Source organism: Takifugu rubripes, chromosome 6 (assembly GCF_901000725.2).
Source record: "Takifugu rubripes chromosome 6, fTakRub1.2, whole genome shotgun sequence".
Taxonomy (NCBI): Eukaryota; Metazoa; Chordata; class Actinopteri; order Tetraodontiformes; family Tetraodontidae; genus Takifugu; species Takifugu rubripes.
In genome coordinates, this window is record NC_042290.1 from 9,945,205 (window position 1) to 9,969,383 (window position 24,179).

General features: G+C 47.0%; 4 protein-coding genes across 11 annotated transcripts; 2 read left to right on the top strand and 2 right to left on the bottom strand.

The window, feature by feature from the left end:
- On the bottom strand, window positions 1–5,132 carry LOC101061715 (ADP-ribosylation factor-like protein 3). 5 transcript variants are annotated; one of them, XR_003888692.1, is made up of 8 exons: window positions 4,179–4,267; window positions 3,625–3,732; window positions 2,752–2,895; window positions 2,548–2,664; window positions 2,431–2,481; window positions 2,114–2,299; window positions 1,589–1,707; window positions 1–991 (listed from the first exon to the last, which is right to left on the bottom strand). XR_003888692.1 is itself a non-coding variant. In XM_011604845.2 (7 exons), exons 2-7 carry the CDS (start codon window positions 3,679–3,681, stop codon window positions 1,660–1,662), a joined length of 600 nt encoding a protein of 199 aa, XP_011603147.1. In that variant the 5' UTR covers window positions 3,682–3,732; window positions 4,179–4,267; the 3' UTR covers window positions 1,000–1,659. The 5 variants fall into 5 exon arrangements, 4 of the variants coding, with proteins under 4 accessions (XP_011603147.1, XP_029693126.1, XP_003965526.2 ...); XM_011604845.2 differs by lacking the exon at window positions 1–991 and having other exon boundaries at window positions 1,000–1,707; window positions 2,114–2,296; XM_029837266.1 differs by lacking the exons at window positions 1–991; window positions 4,179–4,267 and adding an exon at window positions 4,975–5,132 and having other exon boundaries at window positions 1,002–1,707.
- On the top strand, window positions 4,269–11,396 carry wbp1 (WW domain binding protein 1). Its single transcript, XM_011604847.2, has 4 exons — window positions 4,269–4,495; window positions 5,122–5,224; window positions 5,957–6,124; window positions 7,270–11,396. The coding sequence occupies exons 1-4, from the start codon at window positions 4,433–4,435 to the stop codon at window positions 7,812–7,814; spliced, it is 879 nt and encodes a 292-aa protein (XP_011603149.2). The 5' UTR covers window positions 4,269–4,432; the 3' UTR covers window positions 7,815–11,396.
- On the bottom strand, window positions 11,361–14,745 carry lman2la (lectin, mannose-binding 2-like a). 4 transcript variants are annotated; one of them, XM_003965479.3, is made up of 9 exons: window positions 14,093–14,729; window positions 13,736–13,854; window positions 13,466–13,583; window positions 13,314–13,396; window positions 13,150–13,182; window positions 12,668–12,829; window positions 12,436–12,550; window positions 12,222–12,344; window positions 11,361–12,154 (listed from the first exon to the last, which is right to left on the bottom strand). In XM_003965479.3, the coding sequence occupies exons 1-9, from the start codon at window positions 14,343–14,345 to the stop codon at window positions 12,012–12,014; spliced, it is 1,149 nt and encodes a 382-aa protein (XP_003965528.3). In that variant the 5' UTR covers window positions 14,346–14,729; the 3' UTR covers window positions 11,361–12,011. The 4 variants fall into 4 exon arrangements, with proteins under 4 accessions (XP_003965528.3, XP_011603148.2, XP_029693123.1 ...); XM_011604846.2 differs by lacking the exon at window positions 13,150–13,182 and having other exon boundaries at window positions 14,093–14,745; XM_029837263.1 differs by lacking the exon at window positions 14,093–14,729 and having other exon boundaries at window positions 13,686–13,790.
- A 461-nt stretch (window positions 14,746–15,206) lies between these two features.
- On the top strand, window positions 15,207–18,610 carry mtfp1 (mitochondrial fission process 1). The gene is made up of 4 exons (XM_029837267.1): window positions 15,207–15,388; window positions 16,280–16,407; window positions 16,508–16,740; window positions 16,867–18,610. Exons 1-4 carry the CDS (start codon window positions 15,328–15,330, stop codon window positions 16,931–16,933), a joined length of 489 nt encoding a protein of 162 aa, XP_029693127.1. The 5' UTR covers window positions 15,207–15,327; the 3' UTR covers window positions 16,934–18,610.
- Window positions 18,611–24,179: the final 5,569 nt, after the last annotated feature.

Consider the following 24,179-nt stretch of genomic DNA (forward strand, 5'->3'; position numbering starts at 1 on the left):
TGCAGTGTAAAATAACAATATAGAGGTAAATGTGAGTACTGTGAGTGTGAACACAGCAGTTTAATTAAGTCACAGGATCGTACCTGCCCTTTAATTTTTTTGTCGCTCCCCCTGTGACTCAATCAGACTCTGCCCTTCATTTCCCCTGTGTGGGAGGCCAGTGTGCTGGCCTGAGTAGCTGGGAAAGTCCCATGATTTATGGCCTCTTGCAGGCCTGACTGCCTCTCACCTCGCTGCAGATAGAGCCAGAGGTAAGGAGGAGTGGTTCTTACAGTCCACTCTGCAGTTGGGTTTAAAGGCAGCCTTTCCCACCCTAATGCTGTCGAATGATTCAACAGGGAAGATTCATCATCAGTTGGGCATATTTTTGCAGGTGGGTGAGATGTTAGTGATTAAGCACTCCTCCGAGAGAGAGACACGTTTATCCAGGCTTTTATTCCCTTGAATTTGTGCACCATAGATTAAAATATGTGTATTTGTATGAGCAAATTAGATGAGAACAGGTCCTCCCTCTTTTTGGTTTACCCGAGAAAGCCAGATCTTGTTTAATATTTACCTTGACACAGTTTGCCCAGGCCGAACGTCCCACTCTGCCGTGTCGACAGTATTCAAATTTACACGCTAGAAATTCACCATCACGTGAGACCACACGCATGGCGCAGCGGATGAATCATTAAGAGGTCAATTTTGAGAATTTATGCACTTGTTTCGGTCTTGATCAGAGTCAGAAATATTAAGTCCAACCAACCTTACATGGAGAGACACACACCGGCACACATGCCGGCAGCGTGGCAGAGACTCAAGGCCAAGAGAGGAGGTTTATTTTTATCATAGGCAAAGGCGCCAAATCGTGTTGGTATGTAGGGGACTATATAAATGCAAATTGTACTGGCGAGCCATTAGTCCTGAAAAAGGTCTGTATGTAAATGCACTATAGGACCACAGCAGAGCAGTCGTCCAGGTCAGATTAGTGGGGTTTGTGGCAAATGTGCTGCAAAAGACAAAATAGAAAAATACTCAGAAAACGCAATTGACCTGTGGTAAATCATGGTGAACAAGGTGAGCAGTTGAGTAATTGAATGGCCAAGGTGCTTCTGTTGGCTTATTGTACTGTATATTCAGGAGATTTACTGAATTCATTTCACCGTATGTAAGGTGGTTTTTCGGATATCAATTTTTTTGTGTGTGTCGAATTGGACCTGAGCACACGTGACTGTATTTAGCTGAATCTAAAAACATAGGTCAAAGAAAGGACAATATCGTGTTGGTGATATTGTGTTGATAATAAAGAAATTACGATTATTAAACGACATTATAAACTAGGGCACTGGGTGGCATCGTTCACATGAAGAAGACGATTTAATCATTTAGGCTTCAGTCTGGCAGACAAGACAAGCGCAACAGCGCCCTCTAGCCGAAAATACAGAGACTTACAGGCGTACCGCAATCTACCACACAGAGACCTTATATTTACATTAGAAATAGGAATCATAGTCATTATATACAAAACATATCTTTCAGCTGAGAGGGAACATGTGTTCAATCACTGAATTGTGTATGTCTGGTAAACATGATGGAAAAAAAATACCCCAAAATAGATAAAGGTCCGTGACGCATTCAGGTGAGACCGACTGCAATGCTGCACTTCTGCTCCTTCAGTTATTTCTTTCGAAACTTCATATTCCTGCAAACCCAGTTCATGCCGTCCTGTAAAGAAGCAGACCGCAGGGGTATGTAACTATCAGGTGTAGGTCATGAGTTGGCGCTGAGGGTCAGAGAAAATCAGTTTAGCATCTGATTAATGACTTATTTAATAGTGATTGTTTTGATTATGCCGATTAACATCAGGGTTAATGCTTACATAAGGAAAACAAAAGGAGCGACATAACAGCAAATCCTCTTTGGGTTTTAAAAAGAATCGTGCTTAACTTGGGACTTCTAATCTAATTGTATAAATAGTATACACGCAGTTTAAACACAGGGGGAACTTAATCAGATCAAAAGTAATCCAGGCTAATTAGGTTGATCTTAAGTAAAGTTGTTTCTTTCAAGAAACAACAAAAATTCCAGCTCTCCAGCTCAGGTCTTGTGCAGGCTGCTGTGCGGTTTGTACCTGCAGCCCCTCTGCAGTGACAGCGGAGCAGGCCTGGACCTGCCACGTACGATCCCGGATGGTGTTCAGATCGAGAAGTTCTGCCAGCTCAGACACAGGGGCCGCCGTCATCAGGTCCTGCTTGTTGGCAAAGATCAATAACGGCACGCTGGCAAGCATTTCGTCCTCCAGCAACTCGGTCAACTTCTGGAAGAAAACACACACTCGGGGGTAAGAGAAGGAAAAACCCTTAAAATGCTCATTTTGAAACCAAAATCTATGCGATGACGTGACGGAGGGCGGAGGGTGTGACGGAGAAGATGTAGGATCCTGCTCACCAGGCTTGCCTCTTCAAATCGGTTTCTGTCTGAGCTGTCAATCACGTAGATCTGCAGCAGAGAATGTCTCAATCACAAAAGGTTCTAAACTTTCAGAGCCGGGCTTCAGAACCTCACCAAGACATCTGTGCTCTCAAAGTAATTCCTCCAATAGGGTCGGATCTTGCGCTGACCTCCAATGTCCCAAACATTCAGCCTGAAGCCGTCTGACTCAATACTCTTTAAATTAAAGCCCTGTTGCGAAATAACCAAAAGGTGTGTTACTTTTTGATAAATCCAAGCATTATGAGGGGAGACTTTTGAATGGGAAAACATCAGGACCTGTGTTGGGGTGATGTGGCTGATGTTTTCAGCTGCCAGCTGTTTCAGCACAGTGGTCTTGCCAGCGTTGTCCAAGCCAAGCAGCAACAAGTGCACCTCCTGCTCCGGAGACTGCTTCAGCCTGCGGAAAACGGACAACAGGCCCTGCATTGTGGAACAGCGGCAGCTGATGAAATTCAATGAAACGGCAGATTCAGGCAGAGATTTTTCTCTTTTCACTGCCGAACCAGCTCGGTTAGGTAAATCAGCACAGGTCAGAGGTCAGCACAGTGGCATAAGAGTCCGAGACAGCTTGTAAACAAGGTCAATGCTATGCAACACTGCAGGAATCACACAAGAATCCGTCTGCAGATTTAGTGATTGGCTGCGTGCAGCGACTGACACGTTCGGCGGGCCGAGATTAGGCCTGTGCACTGTGGAGTGGCTGCCGTCCAACATGTGGCCGCCTATTTAGGGTTCAGTGTTCTGCTAATGCAGCCTGTCCTCAGTGTCAAAAAGAACATTTACAGGAGACATTTGAAGCAGAACACAGCTGCATTTGAGCCCATGACAGTGTCCACCATTTAGAGACCATTTGCACTATTTCAACAGTTTTGATGATAAAACACTTTTACATTTTTTTTTAATAAAACTATTACATTCTAGAGAAGGAATTACAGACATTTAAATGACCCGATGAGCCACTTCATCACAATCAGCCTGTTTTGGTCTATTGAAGGCATTTTTCCATGAGCTATAGCTTTCCAGGAAATAATAAAATCTGTCTGAATTACCTACCCTGAGACATTTATCAACAACAGACACATCGTTGGTAAAAACACAAATATTAAAACGTCAAATTCCAAAGCAGCCGTGTGAATTGCTTCAACTCACCATGCTCTCTTGTGTTGTGCACGTTGCGGTCCCTGCTGTGACTGAGGGGATTAACATCTATGTCACCACAGAGCTGCTGCTCCGTGAGACAACAGCTGTCAAGATCTGCTGTCATGGAAACCACGCCATGTCAGTGTAAACAATGCAGAATAGTTCCAAACACCATAGTAGCTGAAAAACATGTAGGCTGTCATTTTTAATTTTTTACAATGGAACTGATTTATGTGCATTATTGTACTGTATTTTAATTGTTTATTCTTAAGCAATTAGAGTGATCAAGGACATTGCTATACCCACAAATCGTTTAGAAATGAATTTAGCTGTTATGTTGGCGGAAATATCATAGAAAGGGCATTTGTAAATCATGCTGTATTGAGTGTCTTCATCTATAATTTATGATGTGTTTCAAAAGATGAGGGACAATATTAAATTCCTAAATCTGTAAATCCTGGCTAGATATGGAAAATATTCTATTTCGAAAATCACACATCGGTTGTCTTCATTCTGATTGTGCTGTCTCTTTATGAACGCTTTTAAAATAAAGGTTTTATTACCTTCCCACCATCACTCGTATTTGCGTCCTGGTCCCCTCAAACGTGCGCCCACAGCGCCCCCTACCGCTTAAATACCGCCTCCGGTTCACCGAGTGTTAATGCCGTCTGTGAGACGAGGAACAACAAAAACATGTCCGACAGCCACCGCCGGTAACCAACAACACCCGCGGCGACTTCCAGTCACCCCGGCAGCTCGACGATTCGACCGACTGCTATATGGTTCCCGTCGAGTCGACGGCTGACCGCCCAGAAACATGCCGCAGAAAACACTGGGATCCATTATAGGTCTCCTTTGCACCGCGACCAGCCTGGTTCAGGTAAGCCGGCGCCCGCGCCTCTGCTGTCGGCCGGCGCTGCTCAGCCGAGGCCGAGGCTCTCGGGGTGGGTGAAGGCCTTCATCCGATCCTTTTTGTCTCCTCCACAAAGGAAACGGGCCACGGTCCGCTACTGTACATTGCGGATGACGTCAGTTACTGAAAGTTTTTACTTATATTTCGGGCTCGACTGGGACGGAAGGTTGGGATAGTTACTCAAAAGACACACGGGCGTGATATCTTATTTTTTTTTTAAAGTTTAAATCGAGGTTAGCCGTAGCTAATTGGTACCCGGTGTTTGGCGTATTTATTCAGCGAGGTTGATATTGGGTAGGTGGACAGGCAACAAAAGTACGCCATTCTCTCGCCTTTGAACTTCTATTTTTCTCCACAGTGGTACTTTTAAAAACAAGTTTGACCAAGATTCGATCACTTTGCGGTGCTCTTTTCCAGTAACGCCAACCCCATTCTGTTGTCGCTACCTCGATGTTGCGTTCAGGTGCTTTTGTTGTCTAAATGAAAGCGACGTCTCAAATGTGATGGCGACGGGTTTCAGACGGCCGTAGGTGAGCCTGGGAGGTGTGCACGGTCACTTGATGTTTCATGTCGTCTACGCTTCTGTCTTCCAGGGGAAGGACTTCTGTTTCGGTTTAAACAACGAGCAGTACCGCTGTGAGATGGGCTACTGCTGCGGAGAGACGGAGTGTTGCACATACTACTATGAACTCTGGTGTAAGTTGCAGGGGCTTTTCTTCTGCCCTCACTCTATATAAACGTGCACGATACGCCATGAGACAATTAAATGCATCGAGTGTTGCATTCATATGTGTGTGCGCTCAGACTCTGCAGATCAGATGCATCCACACTAGATTCAGTCCCCAACTAGAATCAGAACTGTTGGAAATTAGGTTAAAGTGCTGAGATGAAAGGAGAGAGATGGACACTGGCTACAAGAACTGTCATTTAGAAATATTTTGGTAACTAGATGATACAAGCAGATAAGGCCACATGGCCAGGATGTGTCATTTTTACGATGTTTTGCAAGCGCCAAGCAGCGTGGGCTTTGTAGGTGCGATAAGAAAACTGGAGCAAAGATATCAGGATTAATTTCCCAAGGTTTCCTGGGTTCATGACACGGTTACGAAGCCAAAGACTTTCACTTGAACCTCTGCCACGCTTCTCAGAATCCATGAAAGTGCAGTTCCTGGATGGCGTTGGTTGTTTTGGGTGGGCGCCAGCTGGAATTTACATGACGGGACATCGGGACGGGCTCTAGTAATCCACCTGTTCGGTTCTGCCATCAGCTTTTAATAATCACACACTTCATAGCCGCCCACAATCCTTCATGTTAGGAATTTTCAACTGCCTTTTATTTGTGTTGTACAGTTCTATCTTATTAAGGAAGGTACCTCCTCCCCTGCGGTCTTTGTTGCTTACACTCGCCTGTTTGCTTCCCCTCAACAGGGTTCTGGTTGGTATGGACCCTCATCATCATGCTCAGCTGTTGCTGTGCTTACCGACACCGCAGGGTCAAGATGCGACTTCAGCAGGAGCAACGCCAGCGGGAGATCAGCCTCATGGCCTACCAGGGAGCCTCCAGTTCCTTCATTTCTCCTCCTCCATTAAACCCAAGTGAGTGCATTTGGTATCCGTAGGAGTTTTCCAGAGCTCCCCCAGGTGCAGTTTGACCACCCAATAGGGACCAGAGACCGGCTGATTGTAGCGGGAGCGTACATGTGTGTCCTAGAGTTGCTTTACGATGCCCCGTGGTTCAATTAAAACCTTTGACTTCAGGTTGTGCTGCCATGTGTTTGAACTTTGGCCCCCCTTCCACCCACACGGAACACACCCCGGACAATAAAGCAGCAAGCCGCGCCACGCTTCGCTCTGCTCTATAAACTGGAATGGCCTCCTTTTACCGAGAAAGGCGGGCAGCCATAAAGTCAAATATAAAGGCGCTGATCCTCATCCTCAGTCGTAGATGCAGTTTATTAGAGATTATATCAGACCTTCCCTGGAAGGCGCACGCATGTCAGCGTCTGAGGCTCGCAGCCAACGTTTCCATTTCATGTAAACATGAACTGTGTTTAGACGCTGAGACACGGAGGCAGCCAGCCGGGCTCGTTAAGACCATCCACACATGATTAAGCAACACTTCCCAGTCAGTGTTAGTCTGGATAATAATGCTTTAATTATACTTTTTGTTTGCAATGAGAAGTACAGCGACAGAAGTGACTCTGGATGTTTTAATCCGATGTATCTGTGTGTTTTTAAAGACGGCTGATGAGCGAGAGTTCTGCCGTGCTTCCAAAATAGATATTGGCTGCCACAGATAAACAGAAGGAAACCCAAGATATCAGCCCTTTGTTGATGTCAACGGGGGGGTTTATTAAAGCGGCTCCCCAAAAAAGCAAAAGTAAATAATAAATACCAACAAAAAGGGAGTGAAAAAGGAAGCTTCAGACCAAACTAAACAGAGCTTTCAAAGGCACGAGCTTCCGTTGCTCTGGTCCGCTCACGTGCCTCATTTCAGTTTTCAGTTTGATTTTTTTTTTTTTTCCAGGCTGAAATCCGAACGTTGCAGCTGCCTCTAGAACAATAGTGCTGCAGCGTTTTAGGTGCATTGTTGCGCATCTGCTCGGCTACAAGGAAGGAAGTGGCTGTGGTGGCTGCTGGCGCCTATCTTCTGCCACCCTTTCTTCTGTATTCTGCTGATTAATTGTATTTGTTACGGGTGATGTTTGAAAGCTAATGCTGTTATATTCGATGTCTTCCAGGGTTCTGGAATGACTGCATGCTTCCCGACTACGAAGAAGTCGTGGGCCACCCCCCAACGCCGCCCCCTCCTTATTCCGAAACCCCGCCTGTAGTGACCTCAGCGCTGCTCCAACAAGTCAGCCAGATCGGCACCGCCTCCGCCCCGGAGCGTCTGGATGAGATGCGCCCCGGTGTGGAGCGCCAGGAGGTCGGCCCGCCGCCAGCTCAGGAGGCGGGGTCAACGCCGTCCCAGACGGAGCGCCACGCAGAGGAGAACGCGCAAGCTCCTCTGATGGCGGCAGAGGAGGAGGAGGAGGAAGACGAGGAGCTCGTCACCCGCCGCCGCCACGTAACCGGCGACTCTGGGATCGAGGTGTGCGTCTGCCAGCTCGACGTCGACGAGGGATCGGGCCTGGAGGAGGAGAGCGACGACGAGCACCGCACGTGCAAGACGAACGGGCGGGACTGCTGCTCTGGACCGCAGCAGACCCTCAAACAGAAGGAGCCCCCCTCGGACCTGCCCAACCAGGCTGCCAGCACCAGCACTGCGGACCACATCGTGTGACTCCCAGCAAGACCAAGCCGCCAGTCGACGTGGCTCTCTGCTCAACACAGGGTGATTTAAGACTGCCGTTATCATCCCCATCATCACCATCATCATCTTCACCATCACCAGGAAGCAAAGACCGGGCCTGGTGTCAGGATGGCGATGATAACCACCCTTAATTTACTTTCAGTGGAAGACGAATCGCACGGCGTGTGGACAGAAACTCCTTTTTTGTGTTTGGCTTTGCTGTTCATCACCGGGGAAACCAGCAAACGAGCGCCGCCGCTCCGATGGTTTTGTAGCGAGAAAAGCGGCGACCACAACCCGACCTTCTCCTGACTCCGGCCCTCTGCGTTTCCCGCCGCTGCGCTCGGCTTCGGTCACAACATTTCCAGTCCATCCCGGCGTCTCGCCTGCGGCAGGATGGACGCGGACACGGTTGACGTTCGTCCCCCCCCCCGCGCCGTCGAACCAGCGGACGGTTGCTCGCCACGGCTCCTTTTCACGCCGCGCGAGCGTTTATGTGCGCTGGGAAATGTAGGGCACAGCTGCACGGGTGAGGTCAGCTCCTGATGTCATCGCAAACGTTGGCGTGAAGCCTGTGGAGCTGTTCTCATCTGGAATGGGGGGGGGGGGGCACCCAGAAATTGCACAGATGTCTTTTGCCGCGCAACTCTTGCTTTACGGCCAAGAGGGCGGCGCCACCCGTACCAACTAACCAGCCTTATGGTGGCGTGCTGGCGCATTTCAGAGTGGACGGTTTGATCATTTCTACTAATAGTCTGTTTGATGTTTCTAACAAAGGATGTATGAGCTTTTTTTACCATTTCATAACCGGTTGTGGTCATTTGGGAGCCGTGGATCTGGCTTTTAATGGCAACAAAGCTGTGGAGAGGGCGGCTCGGGCGCCGCGGGGCAGGAGGGAGTTGATCCTTCAGCGTGTATCTCTTGCATGAGGCATGTTTTCTTTGCTCATGGGTTTGTCCTTGTGGTGTTAGCCGAAAGTAGCTAGACAAGCGTGCACCCAGATGCCGGGGTGAAGTGGCCTGAGGTTAAATTTGGGTGTGTTTTTAGTGTGGCTGTGTTTTGCAGTGCTACAGTAGTTAAATGGCTGCCTTCGTTTCTAGATGAGCCCTGCAGCTTTTTGCAGCCTGGGGGGGGGATTTGCAGTGGTATTTTCCGTTTGCAGCCAAGGGGGGAAGCACGATCAGACGCAGGCTCTGTTCACTGCTGGCAGAGCTGCAGTGTTAAAATGCATGCTTCTGTGTGTATTCTATACAAGTATGGATTTAAGAATAGCAGCTGTGTGTTTGGATAGGAACCCTTTATTTCAGCCAATGTTTCATTGCTCACAATGGTTCATCAGCTTTCAATCTGCTCTGCTACTAAAACGCCCAAATGTGCAAAACCTAACAGCTCAGTCATTCTTGCACAACTTACTGACATCGTCGTGAATCCAGGGCAGCTGGACATCTGCTTTCATGTATTCAGCGTCATAAGCATCATCTAAATTCACCATCTCGGCAATATAAGTGTTATCACCAAACATGGTGCGTTTTAAAATCAAACTGTTGGTGCTGTATATATTTTCATGTAACCACATTGGGAGCAAATGCTAACATTTTGCTTGCTAGTTCTGCATGTAAAGTTGTCCTACCAAAACCTGCAGCGCTGGAACGGCCGTGGTTCGGTTTCTGGAGTCCCCGAGCTACAATTTTAGCTGCCCTGCATACCGGCTTGGCTCAAGGTTAGCAAAGCGCTACGAGCGTGTGCGGCTGATGTGCGGCTCCCCGAGGTTTAAAGTTTCATTTCGTGTCCATTTAAATAGCCTAATGAAACATGCTTTTTGGCAGGTTTGCAGCCCTGGTGCAAACATGTCGGCCAGCTCCTCAGAGGGGCTGTTGTGCTTTAAACTCCCATTAGTGACGGAAGACATTTTTTTCCCCCCAGCAACACACCTGAAGCTGCCTTGCTGCATCTCTAGTAAACGTTGATGATTTCGGAGGTGCAAGATAAAATGTTAATAACTCTGTGCCGAAAACCGACGTGCTACGGCCTTATTATTTAAGATGATGTAGATTATGCTGTGGATTACCTTTGAAATATGACGTTTGTGTTGACCCAAGCACCCGCTCGCTCTAGCTCAGCTTGCTGTTTGAGAAGAGGATGTGGTTTGAAGGCATTTAAACAATAGTGGCTCGGCCTCGCTGTCGTTTTTGGGATTGGATTTAAAATGCGTCGTTGCTGTTTGTGAAGATTTAGAATTTCTCCCAGCGAATCGGAAGCGGTTAGCATTAAAATGAGCGTCCTTTTCTGTGGGCGTGTTCTGTTTTGTGCAGGACAAAACGGACCGTTGAGCTCTCTTCAAAGGTCCGCTGGCGCGTGTTGGCATAGCTGAATCTGGGGGCAGGGTGGAGGTGTTCCGATTTTGCAGAAGTGAATGCGTGACATGGAGACGCGTCGTTTCTCTAGCAGCTAGCATGCCTGCTGACATGTTTACTGACATTAAGGGCTATATCCATTCTGTCCGTCCATCCGTCTACTCTGCGCTGTTCCTTCAGAAACCACAGTTGCCAAAACCCAGTGTGAGAATGTGCTCAGACCCGGCTCTGATGTCATATTTAACAATAACTGATTGTATATGGGTGAAAGAATATATATATATTTTTTTATAGGCAAAGTCACGTGCGTGACGCGACTCCCCGCCGTCCCGAGGAGTTATTATTTGGGCTGTTTTGTGGACCGCGACGTCACAAACCGCATAAAGGTCACGTCCAACCGGGCGGAAGTGTCAACACGATGATCAGCCAAAGCCACCGCCGTGTCCACACTACACACGTCATTACCACTCCCGCTCCGCGCCCGTGCGCGTGCATGAGAGATCTCGTCTCTATTGTTTCCTCAGTCTCAGGGTTCTTTAACAACCAGTGCTCCAGGTTCACCACATTTCTGACCGTCATAAACCAAAGCCGTGGCCTCCCCGTGTGTCTGCATCTCTGTAGCCCCCCCCCCCCCCGACTAACTTCAAGTAGGCTATGCAAATACAAAACAAACAAAAGGACAAACTGGTAAATGCTGCCGTCATTTTGTCTGAGCACGGTTGAAAGCAATAGAAGTCTGCGTGGCACTGTACTGTAATCTAGTTAATTTGTGTACATTTATTGTTAAAAATACCTGTAATGCTACTATAAAGATGTGTGCTTGAGTTTGAAGCCTTTTTTTTTTTTCATCCTTTTTGGTGTTACCCTGTCCCTTTTCAACCACTAACTCTTTGTACTCCTGACATATTATTGTCTGTCAGCTGAATCCTTGTTTCTGTCGGCTGAGCGGTGTGACCCTTGTCGGCCTCCTTATCGGTTCCCCATCCGCATCGCGACAGATTGAGACGTGGGCAACACCAACCAAACGGAGCCAAAATCGGAACCATCTTCGGAGGTGAAAGACGTTCCTACAAGCCAAAATGATAATTTAAGAAAAAGAGGAAAAAAAAAAAAAAAAGGCGAACGATGAATAAAATGTTTTGCTTTATGGAGACATTTGCGTGTACTCATTGGGTCATTTGTATTTTATTTTTTTAATAAAACCAACATTGGCACTTAACCCCGGGTCTTGTGTTTACTCTCCCTACGTCCAATACGAGCTGTTGATTGATTAATAATTAAGGGATTCTCAGGATTGGCTTTACTGATCTTATGTGAAATACATGAGGCACATTTTCATATAAAACAGCAATTTGACAAAAGTACAGCAGTATGTTGTAAAAGTCACAGGAAACGCAAACATGAAGCCACGGTCCGAGGTGGGCTTCTGAGGTCAAAGGTCACACAACACAGGCAAGCACATTGATGAATAAACAGTTGTGTCTCAGCCATCTATGATTAAATATGTCCCTTTTTTAAAAAAAAAAAAAACCTTTTCATTTCTTATTTTCATGTTAAAATGGCCTCATTGGGTAAAAACGTAGATAAATTATTTTTTTTAAAAAAAACTAAAAACAGAAGGCTTGATTGTAAGTTTTGGTTGGGGAAAAAACAAAGCAACCACTAAAAAGTCTAAATAAATTAAAAGACTGAGTCACAGTTGAAGCATCAGCTCCTGTCAGTCAAGTTGCGCACACGAAGCTCTGCTGCCCCCTGCTGGTGCGCCGCAGCCTTTCACTTCTCAGGGACTCCAGTACTGACTCCGCTCTACATCTAGTTTATTCCAGCTTCTTCATCAATAGAAGCGCTTGCGTCTGCTCTCTTTCCACTGGTTGTAGCCCACCAGACCGATGATGATGAGGAAGATGCAGCCCAGCATGGAGAAGAGCACAGTGAAGAAAATGGCCACGGTGCTCATCCCCTCTTCAGCTGGAACCACTGAACACAACATATGACGTTAGAAGAGTAACACGGTGAAGAGGCTGAAGGTGTGCGTTTGTCTTACGTCTCAGCAGTTCAAAGTTGTCCACACTGGGTATTGTTATCTCCTCCTCCTCCTCTTCCTCTTCCTTTTCGCTCCGGATCACCGTCAGTTCGTAGAGTTTCAGGGAAATTATATCGTGGTTATCTATCGACAGAACCGAGGACGGACCTTCAGAAAAACCACGTGCCAACGCCCACGTGCCGACGCAGTTTAAGACACTGAAGCGTATATTTACCCGAAAGGTCTCCAGTCAAGGCTGTGGCACCAAAATAGTAGCCGCGGGGAAGCTGAACACCAGGTAAATCCAGGCAGTCCCTCCACTCGTGCTGTCCATCGATGTCTATCATCACCTGGGCAACAGAGGGGTCTTCACAGAAGCCTGTGGCATCTCATTCTACGTGGTCCTCAACGGCGCGAGCGCCGGGCCGGGCCGGGCCCCCGCTGTGCTAACCAAGAGCGCCACTCACCGTGAGCCGGCGCCGGACGTATCTGATGAAGAGGAATGTGTCGTGTTTGAGGTTGCGCACCATGGCGTTGCAGCCGCCCAGCTCCGTGGGGCGGCCGTCCCGCTCGTGGTCGTAGCCGATGCTGCCGTTGCCGACCATAGCCAGAACATATGGGAAGATCCTCTTGGGAAGGGGGGGGGGGCAGAGAGCGAGAGAGGGGAGTCAGTTTAAACCGCCTCTTTGTTATCTACATCTACTCATAAAAACCACAAGCAGGAAGACGAGCTTTCCACAACTTCTCGGGCTTGACGCCAAACCAAATAACATCCGTCGTCTCATGAGCTGAGAACACTTTAGCATGCGCGATTTCAGATTGATCACTATTAGCATGTTAGTTTAACACCACACGGCAACCATGCAGGGACGAAACGGGACAAGAGGATGCTGGGAGTCTGAGGAACGGGCTCGGTGTTTTGGGTTTAAACGCTCCGAAGGCAGGTTACCTGTGTGCGAGGAGTGTATCTTTTCTTCTGTGCCTGTCTCCAAAAGGTTGCAGGAAAGAACACAGAGCCCTTTTACAAAGCTTTCGGTCATGGTCGCGCTTGCTTCAAAGCCGTCTTAACGCCGCCACCACGTGTTAAATCTGAGCAGCGCCGTTTCTGCGTACCTCTAAGTGCTTCTCCTCGTTAGGATACGTGTCCACAAACACGCCCAGACCGGTAAAGTTGTCCATGTTTCCAAAGACAGGGCCTGTAAAACAACACAAACACAAGGTATTGACATCACCACCGCGGGGACGGCCGGACCTACAGCGCTCACCTTTCTGCATGCGTTCCTTGCTGTACCAAATGGCCAGACCGTCTCCGTTCAGGTTCTTCTTTCCCTGACCGTGAATTTTAAAGTGCACCTGCATCTCCCAGTCTTTCAGATGACAAGGCTGGAAACACACGCAAGAAAATGCTGCCAACAAGCCGACGTTTTAGCATGTTTTCACTGTAAAGTGCATTAGTTAGCTTGAGGAACTTGCTAAGGATTCTACCTTTCGATGCCACCTCACTACAGGAACTCATGGCTGAGGTAAATACTCACAATCCGGCTCCAGACTGCCCCCTGCCTGCTCTGCATGTCAGGTGTGAGGCGCACCTGCTCGGTGGTTACCATGGCATCGCCCATCAGCTCCCAGTGGGAGGAGCTTAAGGAGCCCACACCTGGGTACACAATCATCACTGACCACCAGAACAGCTGACGCAGCACGGTTGAGTTGTTATTCATTCAAAAGAAAAACCACAATTCTGATTATTGACTAAACGAGTGCTGGTTTGGCTTCGGCACGATTACGTTTAAATCCACAAACCGTTAAATCAAACTAGAATAATAATGTAAGTTAATATTTTTTTATTCTGGAAACATCCGCCGCCTTCTCCCCCATGAGTCCAGCAGCGTTACCTTGGTACGGCTTAGAAAGCGAATACTCTCGCTTTAAAAACTCCTCCATTTCATGGTCATCATCGGCGGAACACAGGCTTGTGGTAATAATAAGAAAAACAAAGGCCCATCGTGGTTTTAAAGGCATTATTTTCCGCAGGATTGTAATTTTGGACTCCCTATACAGATGATTCCCACAGACTGCAGCCATCGTAGGACAAGGTTCCGCCCACTGAATGATCCTCTTCCTTTCGATTGGTTCACCGAGTAACATGGCCCGATATTATTGGCTATTTACCCTGTCAATCATATATGATGCATTTGATTGGACAGTCCGCGCAGCGATAGCGATAATATGAATTGCCCGTTCGAATAAGTAATGAAGTCAAATTAGACGGTTGTCTAAATCAGTCCCGTCCTATTGTTATTCAAGATTATTTGGTATGTTGGCTAGCAAAATTCAAGTTTTGTACACACTGTGCACTGCTGAAACCTAAGCTAAACGTTGTCACATAACCTTTTGGTGGAGGGAATACATAGATAAGCGTTTTTCCAGATTTAACGCCTATAAAAGAAATTAAATACACGTCGTGAAATTTAATTATATACTGTATGAGTGAAAATAAATGGAATGGAGGACACCTGAACTGCTATAAATCCACAATCCATCCTAACGCCACCTCTTTACTGCAATAGAACCCAAGATTGCCAAATATTATAGTACAGATCATTTACGCGTGTAGAAATGAATGGCAATAAAAGTAATTAAAGGACTACAAACTATTCCCTATTTGTTTTTCTCTTTTATTTTGTCTGATGTGTTTTAAATTTCTAAATAGTTCTGGTGGTATCGTAGCTGTTGTAATTCACACTTTAATTCACACGATGGCGCTATTGCGCTTAAAAGTAGTTGGCCGGCTACCAGAAAAGAAGACCTAAACCAACAAACCGGTCCGCTCGGCTCTCGTACCTCCTTCACCGTCCTTGCGGTGTGGCAATGTTGCAATTTTACGTTTACTAGGATGGCGACGGCCTCCCTCGCCCTCTCACGGCTTTTGATTGGCTGACCGGGACACTGGCCATTATCTTGACCAATCAAATGATCCGAGAGAAGAAGCAGTAGCCAATCGGAGCGCGGGTGGGATGTGCCATTCCGTCGCCGCGCTAGGAAAAGAAAGTCGGCAATCTCGAACATCCCGACCCTCATATGTTTTATGTAAGTACAGTATTAGGGGATGGAGTAAAGGTAGGCAGACATGGAAGAAAAAACAACCAAACCGGTGGACATTTACCGCGATACGTGGGTCCGCTTCCTCGGTAGGTGTTCCTTTTATTCTTGTCTTACCCGTGAAAGGACGGTAAAATAGACCGAAACCTTACCCCGGGCTGTTCTGACCCCGGAGCTCTGCGCTAGCTAGCTCAAGGTTGGACAGCAGGAACATTATTCCCGAAGACACGAGAAAACGGGCTGAATAAGGGTGGCTTTTCCCCCCACGTTGGTCCCAGGATTTGGGCTGAATAACTCGGTGTCTACGTAGTTGCTCAGCAAGTTTCGACAGGTAAATGAGCCAGAGACGGAGACGCCCATAGCAAACGCACCAGGAGCCGCTTCACTACCAGAACCCCGTGTTCCTCTTTTATTATCAAAGATAAGGTCTCCTCTTTCCCCCCACTGTCCTCATATACACCGTCCTGGAAGGGATTTAAAAATATACAAACCAATTCAGAATGTACTACCTTAATCTCCTGCTCTGTTAAATGTTATGTCATGTCCAAGGCTTTTAAAATGCCATTCCGCTTGCATCTCTAATCTCTTCAGGCGTGTCTTTTTAATACTGGTATTATGGGGTGGATTGAGTAAATGATTCAGCTCAGGACTCGCACAGGGGTGTATGTAGCAGGAACAAAAATGAATCCTCACCTGACACCTGATAAATTAAGACTTCTGTTGGTGTTGCCAGATTATTGAGTCAAACTGTCTGGACAGCGTCTCTGTCCGCGACAGAGGGACAAACAGTTGATTTGACCTCAAACCCTAATTACCCACTGACCCAAACTGAGCCATGGGACATTAACCAATGTGTGTTTTATGAGAGTGTATATGCAAGGTAACGCGTGGCTATAATGCACTTTAGAAACCAATCTGAAGGTCTAAGCGCAGTCCTGCATTTGCTGAAGGTTTAACATCGTATCTCTTGACGTCCACAGGCTATGCCAACGAGGTCGGGGAGGCTTTTCGTGCCCTGGTGCCAGTGAGTTTGGTGTGGGGCAGTTATGCCGTGGCCACTGCGTATGTCACTGCCGACGCTTTTGACAAAGGGAAGAAAGCCGCTGTGGTAAGACGCTTTTTCACGAGTTGAGGAGCTCAATTCCAAACGTCAAAGAGCTTTGGAAGGTGATCGTTTGCCGCCGTTTAATTTCGACTTCTTCCTCCAGGCTCACGGGGACAATCCGGGGAAGAGTGGGCGGGTGGCTGTTGCCGTGGTGGACACGTTCGTGTGGCAGGCGCTGGCCTCTGTGATCATCCCGGGCTTCACCATTAACCGTGTGTGTGCTGCATCACTCCACCTGATGGGCAGAAGCACCAAGTGGCCCCTGCCTGTCCGAAAGTGGATGACAACAGCTATCGGCCTCTCCACGATCCCCTTCATCATCACGCCCATAGACAGGTGAGCCCGGGGTCGTAGCTAATTTCCTTAGTCCTTTTCCGTCCAACCCTGTCTTTTTACTCTCTAGTGTACGACAGTATTGCGCCGCCTGACGCAACAATGCCTTCTTCCTCTTTTGCCCTGCAGGTCAGTGGATTTCCTGTTGGACGCCAGCCTTCGCAAGGTCTATCAGGAGGGAGAGAAGCACAAATAAGGAAGGAGCATTCAGCAGAAATCCTCCCTCGATGCAGACTCGTCACGATTCCACCGATGTGAAAGGAAGGTTGACGTGGAGGGAAAACCCCCCCAAAACACCAGTTAGTCAACGACACAGCTGACAAGAGATATTTAAGAACCAGGAGGTTTAGTTTAGTACGTTTGGTTGTGAGAAGTCAGATCCTTCTACATGAACTTGAACCTCTCAGGGCAGAAACAGAGAAGAGGACCCCACTGTCCTCGTCCTCTGTCCTCGTGTCCTTCAGCAGGGACCGAGGAGGCTCACGGCCGACAGTTGGGGCTTCACCTTCAACAAATGAGGCATTTCCAGCAGTGCTGTAACGGGCCATGACGTCCATTTTGTGACTGTAATGAATTAACTTTTCTTTTTTTTTTAGGTTTTTCAGGAAACAAAGATGGTGTCTTTTACTTTTTGTCATGTGTATGTTACATTATTAATGGTCACGGGAGCCAAGGTTTGCACGGGGAGCATTTTAACACCCTAGTTACAAATAGAACAGCCCAGAAGAGCGAAATACAGCAGCAGCAATAAGGTCTCCCTGAACGGTGTACCTCACAAGTCTTTTCATTCTCTTAGCTGTATATGATATAAATGCCTAATAAATAGATTTTTAGATACCGGTAGAGTTTTCAGTATTTGACTGAATTAATAAAAACAACAACTACTGAGCGATCAGATCCAGATGTGAAGTTGAAATTTTCCCGAAAAGAGCAAATAATTAGCTTAACGCTTAACTTCATTGGGGTTATAATTGAGTGTCTTAATTATGCCAAATTTATCGCACATCTGTAGAGTTTAACGGATCGTTCTACTTCCTGAGTGACTTATTTTAATGCAATTTCAAAGGAGCCAAATAATCTGAGCTATCATCTATGCAAGAGAAATGCAGTAGAATTATTCTTGTTTTATTGTTGTTTAGTGAAGAGTGGACTTTATTTCCTGGTTGTGGTGATGCATGATTTGTATTTAACAAGGTTACATGAACTTTACTGGCTGTTTGACTGGCTGCACTTTATTTTAGTGGACCCTTTCTCACCTGGACCACCGGATTAGTGTGAGCGGGAGCAGCACAGGCTCAAATAACAAGGATGCCTTCATCATGTGAGGGTGGAATATTCAGCAGGGATCGGTGTTTAACACAAATGAATCCCACAGAAAGCAAATCTTTAAATGGCCTGTCTACAAAATACCAACCTGTCTTCATTTATGGTTTTAGATGATGACCGAAAACAGAAAGTTTCAAAGTTCTTTACACTTTACTTTAAAGTAACAACCAATTGGGTGAACTGGCTAATTTTGGCAGCTCTGTAATAAATACTGAATATATCTGAGCTCTTCCTGCAGTTAAACACTGTATATTTTACCATGCATTTCACATTTTACAGTAAATATCTCTGGAAATTGGTCAATGCATGCAGGAAATGAAAATGTTTGTTTTCCTCCTTTTATTTATCTCATTTTTCTTACATGACAGTGTTTCAGGATGTGGGTTTTATGAGTCATATTTCCAGCCAGACGGGGAGAAACCCCCCCCCCCTGTTTTTCAGAATGTGAGAGCAACTGCAGAAAGCTGAATAATATCAGCAGGCCATTAAGACTTCTGAAAGCACCGAAGGCAAATGCTGCGTCGTGAAATAAATGTGTTTGACGGCATCGTGTGTGATTGTGTTGCTTGCACGTCAGCGAGCGTAGCAGCAATTTTCTAAGTGAATGGCAGGAAAGCCTGCCAAGTAATTGTGAAATAGCTGCAGGTGTCATTCTTTACAACATAAATATTGATAAAACTGTAAGCTAGAGCAGCTGTAACACCTCCCCCCCCCCTAATGCAGCATAATAGCTCACTGTGCAGGCATGAATTGTTTGCAGTCAAAGTGTATTTTGGCCAATAAGCTGCCAGCAGAGAGGAGCACATCAGGGCCGGCCTGTTGCCCTGGTTCAGCTTGATTGAGTCAAAAAGCCGCAGCTGCTGCCACTTGTGTAGATGAAGTGCACAGGAAGTGAAAAGCTGTGGGAGTCCAGGTTGGCACAGTCATGCATCTTCTCGTGTTCTCGCTTCTTTGGGCTGCAGCCGCGCGCTCAGGTAAGAGGAGGATTGCGAAAGCTCCATTTAAGCTGTTCCCTCACCATCCTCTTGTGGCTCGTTGCTAGCTGCAGTCCTCCCTGAGCAGTGGGTTGTACCTGACGAGGCGTCGCTGGATGAGTATTTCAATGATCTACATGAGGAGGATCTGTGGCCCACGGCTCCAGAGAAGTATGATGGACCGGAGGTGGATGACCAGAACGTGTTGAGCACTCCAAAACCATACACAGTGGAGGAAGGTGGGTGGTGCGTTCGTGGTCCATCGGCACAGATTGTCGCAGTTAATCAGACTGTTCTGTTCTCTTAGACCCAGATCCAAATGAGTTCTCCAATTGGAAACTGGCTCTGGTGTGCACCATCCTGCTCATGACTCTGCTGGCCAGTCTGAGCTTGGCCTACTACATGTGTGTCTGGAGGGGAGGCCGCATTTACTACGACCTACAGAAGGACATTTCTGTGTAAAATAAAGTCACCATTCTGATCTCACATCTATTTGATCTTTCTGATGGTGGTCACCAACAGAATCCTGTTATTGGCTTTGATCTTTAATGCATCTCTCTGATGGTTCCTATCAAATGGGGTCCATTTAGTTTATTTAAACTCAAACTGTGGCTTGAAGATGTGATCTTAAACTATTTCAGCATGTCTGAGAATTGGCAGCTCTCTTCAAGCAGTAAATTGGATTTCTCCCTTGTAGGAATTTAAAATATTTAAGGTCGGTCTCCTGAAAGGAATAGCACCATATGAATTCAAGTGGATTAAAATGTTATATATCAAATGGTCAATATTAAATCAAAGTGGGCTGAATTTCTGTTGTCTCCCCATGTTTGAGGCAAATGTATATGCTGCAGTACTTATACTGTCCACAGGGTGGCGGTGCCATCGTGAGTTGGTGCAACGTTCCAACACAAAGAACTCTGCACAGATTTAAAGCTTTTTATTATAGTGCTTATTTACCCCAAAGAAGTATATTCTACGTGATAAGGTATCATAGGTGGGAGACAATCTTTTCAATTATTTAGAATTGTCTATTCCAAAACCTTTATCAGCCATCAAACAAATGGATCAGAATTGTCTATCTTTTTGTAAAAAGTTCCTGTCTTCTGAGGGGGGGGAAATACTATCTGGCATTGAAAAAGAATTCTCCTGTCCGCACAGCCAAAGTGCGCTTTTGTCTCCATCCGCCAAATACAACTAATCTTGATCAGAATTATGGCAGAAGTGGCAGGAAAGGCTGCTGGCGAAAGGTGTTCGGGTAAGAGTAAAAGAGTAATGTTTTAATTCGGTGTCAAGCAAGCGGGCTCGGATCAAGTCCACAAACATTTATAACCCCCCCCCTCCTGAGCAATATAAGGTGGCATTAGGGGGCCCAAGGAGACAAAAAGCTGATGAATTGAATTAATCTCCCCTCCCATGATGGATGGGCCTGTTCACAGGGGGTTGGAAAATGGGAGCATTGTTCATCTGTCACTCAGATTGCCATGTCCCTCTATGATTTGTGCCTGGGTTGTGAAGGCCACAAGTGGCCAAAAGATCTCTCTCTGTCTCTCTTTCTGTCCCACTCTCCCTCTCTCAGGAATTCCCAGCTCCTCCCCCACACAAACCACCCTCATATCCATACAACCGGTAGGACAAAACCTCAGAACAAGCGAGCCTGGATCTCTGTCACTCTCCCCTAATTTAACACGCCATCTGTTATTTCACTGTTTTGGGGCTGGATTTTACTGGATTACTCAGGGCAGAACATAAATCCCTAATCTGCACAGTGCAAAAACCTACATTTACTCTCGCCTGCTTTGGTGGCACAAAGTTTATTCTTTAATTAAAACGATTGCACCACAATTTCACGTTTCGGTAATCCGCCTTTCTTGCTTAAATGTCGAGGTCCATATGAGGTGGAGGAGCGAGCAGGAGGCACCTTGCTCGGATTTATAAGCTTTAATAACAAGAATGATCCGAGCTAATATTCTAATTCACTTAACCCCGCCAGTTTACCTCGCTCTGTAAGCTTCAACAGGTGCTACGAGGAGAGAGCTCACATTTCCTCTCTGCTTTCCAGCTATGTGCGGATTACAAAGTGAGAGCCGATAATATCTGCTGCATGAGGGCAGGGGATACTGGAGAGGGCTGCAGAGAAGCTGCAGCTGTTGGATGGGAGTTAAAGCGGTAGCTGTTGTGAAAAGAGCACCGCGGGCCAACGGTGGCACTTGGTGGAAGCCTCTTTGGCTGAGAGGAGAACGCGCAGTGGCAGATGTTTGGGGGGCACCGTGGCCTCCGCACAGGTTCCATCATCCAGGACCTCTATCCTCTTATGCTCGCATCAGCATGCCAGCATGTTCACGGTGAGGGTGCTAACACGTCGAGACTCAGCAGGGATCACGTCCCCCCCCCCGACGACACGCACAAGCCTGTTAAATTAGCATTTTGGGCATTAAAAGTTGTATTACGGTAGTTCATTTGGGCCTTTATTTGTGTGTGACCAACTTACACTTTTAATTATCGTGTTTCTACCCTTCTGACCAATAAATCCAATCCAATAATTGTCCAGGATTTAAAAATAAAAGACTTCTTTTTCCCTCCATCGACACCGAATCATGGCTGATTAATGTCTGATTGCTGGTGGAATTTCAGCGCAGTCATGATGAGTCCTGGTCATGTCCAAAAATCATTACTCAACTCGTTAACATAGAAACATGACTGGATATTAGATAGGAGACATATTTCCTTTGACTTCTTGACCTTTTATTTGACACCTGTAAAGGCCAAAGAGAGCAAGATCCCTCCTGTTGAAATAATAATCAAATTATGGGCATGATCATTTGTAAAAAGCAATTTTATTACAGAAGCTGCTCTCTCTCTCTCTCACACACACACGCACACACATGCACACACAGGTCTGTCAGTGCCCCCCTTTAGTGAAGGACTGTGTTTGTGGAAAGGCCACTTTAAGGGCACTAACTGAAATGTTTGACGCTCGCTGGTCGATTTATTGAGGTCAGCAGAAGGCTACGTTTTGAGAAGCGGCAGCGCGGGGCCGCGTTTGGATTGATTTTCATGAATGATTTTATGCTGTGAGCACAGGAAACAAAAGACAATCACGGCACATCAGATCACGCCACAAAAGGAATAAGGAAAAGCTTAAAAAAAGGAGGGCAAGGAAAGAGCGGCGCCGCCGAGCATTGAACCTGCATCAGCTTTTGCCTTGAAATGAGGAAAATTATTAGGTTGCGCTTTCATGCTCAGACTCCTTTCTTGATCCTAGAAGAGGCTAAAATGAACATTAATCTAATAATAACCATTACAATTCAACCAAGAGAAACACAGTCAGAACCTTTACTCTGAAAGCCGGGGCCTTATTTTAAATCATGCGGATCAATAAAGTCCTTTAAACCCAAAGTAACTGCGCTTGTTCCACCTAAAAACCAGTCCTGGGTGGAGCGCGGAGGCACGGCTGGATGGCGCACGTATGTTCTGACGGCGTCTGTACGCCGGCAGAGCTCTTCCTCCCTCTGTGAAATGAATTAGGAGAACATGAAAACTGAGCAGACCTTCAACAATCCATTATGTATGAGGAGCTCGGAGGCTCCTGCTGAATTCTGCTCAGGTGGCATCAAACGGTGCAGCCGAGTGGAAATGCTGGCCGGTCGCTTAAAACACAATATCTGTGGTAATGTTTTGACATGAAAGCGCAGCACAGGGGGAAGGCCCGTGTTCTGGAATATGTGCAACTCAACCAGGTTCTCCATCGTGGTCGCACAGGAGGTTTACTGGGAGCAGCGGGGGATTAAAGGCCTCGCTCTAACCTTCAGGCGATCGCGCCTGCATAACTTTAAACCGCGATTAGCAATTTAAATTCAAATCAATAAATATTTCTCCTCTTCTTGAGATGATACTGACAACATCTGCACTTTGTACGACTCTGGAGCGTCAGTGGAGTTGACGGGTTGACATAATTTCCAGATCAGATAACGCGCCGTGTGATTCCCTCTCTTTTGTCGCGACAAGATAACATCTAATTTGCCATCTCGGGAGTAATCTCACAAAGACATCGTCTGCTCATCGCCAAATCAATATGCTGTGGAAACGCCATTACAACAGTCTTCACAGAGCCGGAGTGAACCGTTCGAGATCGCACAAAGCTCGCTCAAAGGCGGCGGGTAAACAAACTCTCACCTCCAGTCTGTCCTTTGAGTCCACGCCAAAAAAAAGGAGGCTGAAATGGGAGCTCTGAACAGTGAGCGTGCATCTGTGGCCAGAAACAAACGATGGACGATGGGAAACGTGTTCCCAATGAGAAGCTTGGTGGGTGCGTTTGAGTAGGGGACGGAGGAGAAGGTCACCGACGCATCCTGGGCCGGCGGAGTGGCCTTTAAGATGGAGGCGGCAGCGGAATTCAACTGCAACTCTTCTTCAAAGCGCCGCTTCCCGAGGATCTGGTTAAACAATCCCCCCTCTGCTGGTTGTGCGTCATAAACGATGGCGTTTTGCAGAAGGTTATGACGTTGCATGGGGAAGGAGGCGTACCGCTTCCTGTTGCTGTGTGTGTGTGTGTGTGTGTGTGGCTGTAATTTAGAGGAAATTCCCTGCAGGCCTCCCTGGCAAGCCAGGAATCATGGAGATGAAGAGAGGAGATAAGATAAGATGTAAGATATGAGGTGTGTTCTACAGCAGATGCTTCCCGGGCGGCCTCGTCCCTTCATGTAGCAGACAGGCGTGAAAGTATATGAGCAGGAACGGGCGGATGCATAGTTAAGGCAGCTGAACCCACCAGGAAACAAAGGCAGCAGAATCAGAAGTGGACCTGGTGGTTAGACAACAACAGCGCTGATGCGATGACAGGAAGAGGGGAGCTACAGAACCGCGCTGGTTCCGTCATTCCGCTCTCCTGCCGCCTCTCTCCCTCGCTCGCGCCGGCACTGCTATAATTTTCCTGGGTGCGGTGATGGATGAGGCGGTGTCAGCCCATGTTCATTATAATGCATACCATCTATTCTTTTCAGCCAGACTCTCTGCGCTCCAGGAAATGCCGGAGAAGTATTGGATCCATGAAGAGAGGGCCGACGCTCGTCTGATTTTATGGAGAGAATTTGCTCTGGGTGTGTGTGTGTGTGTGTGTGTGTGTGTGTGTGTGGACTCATCCAA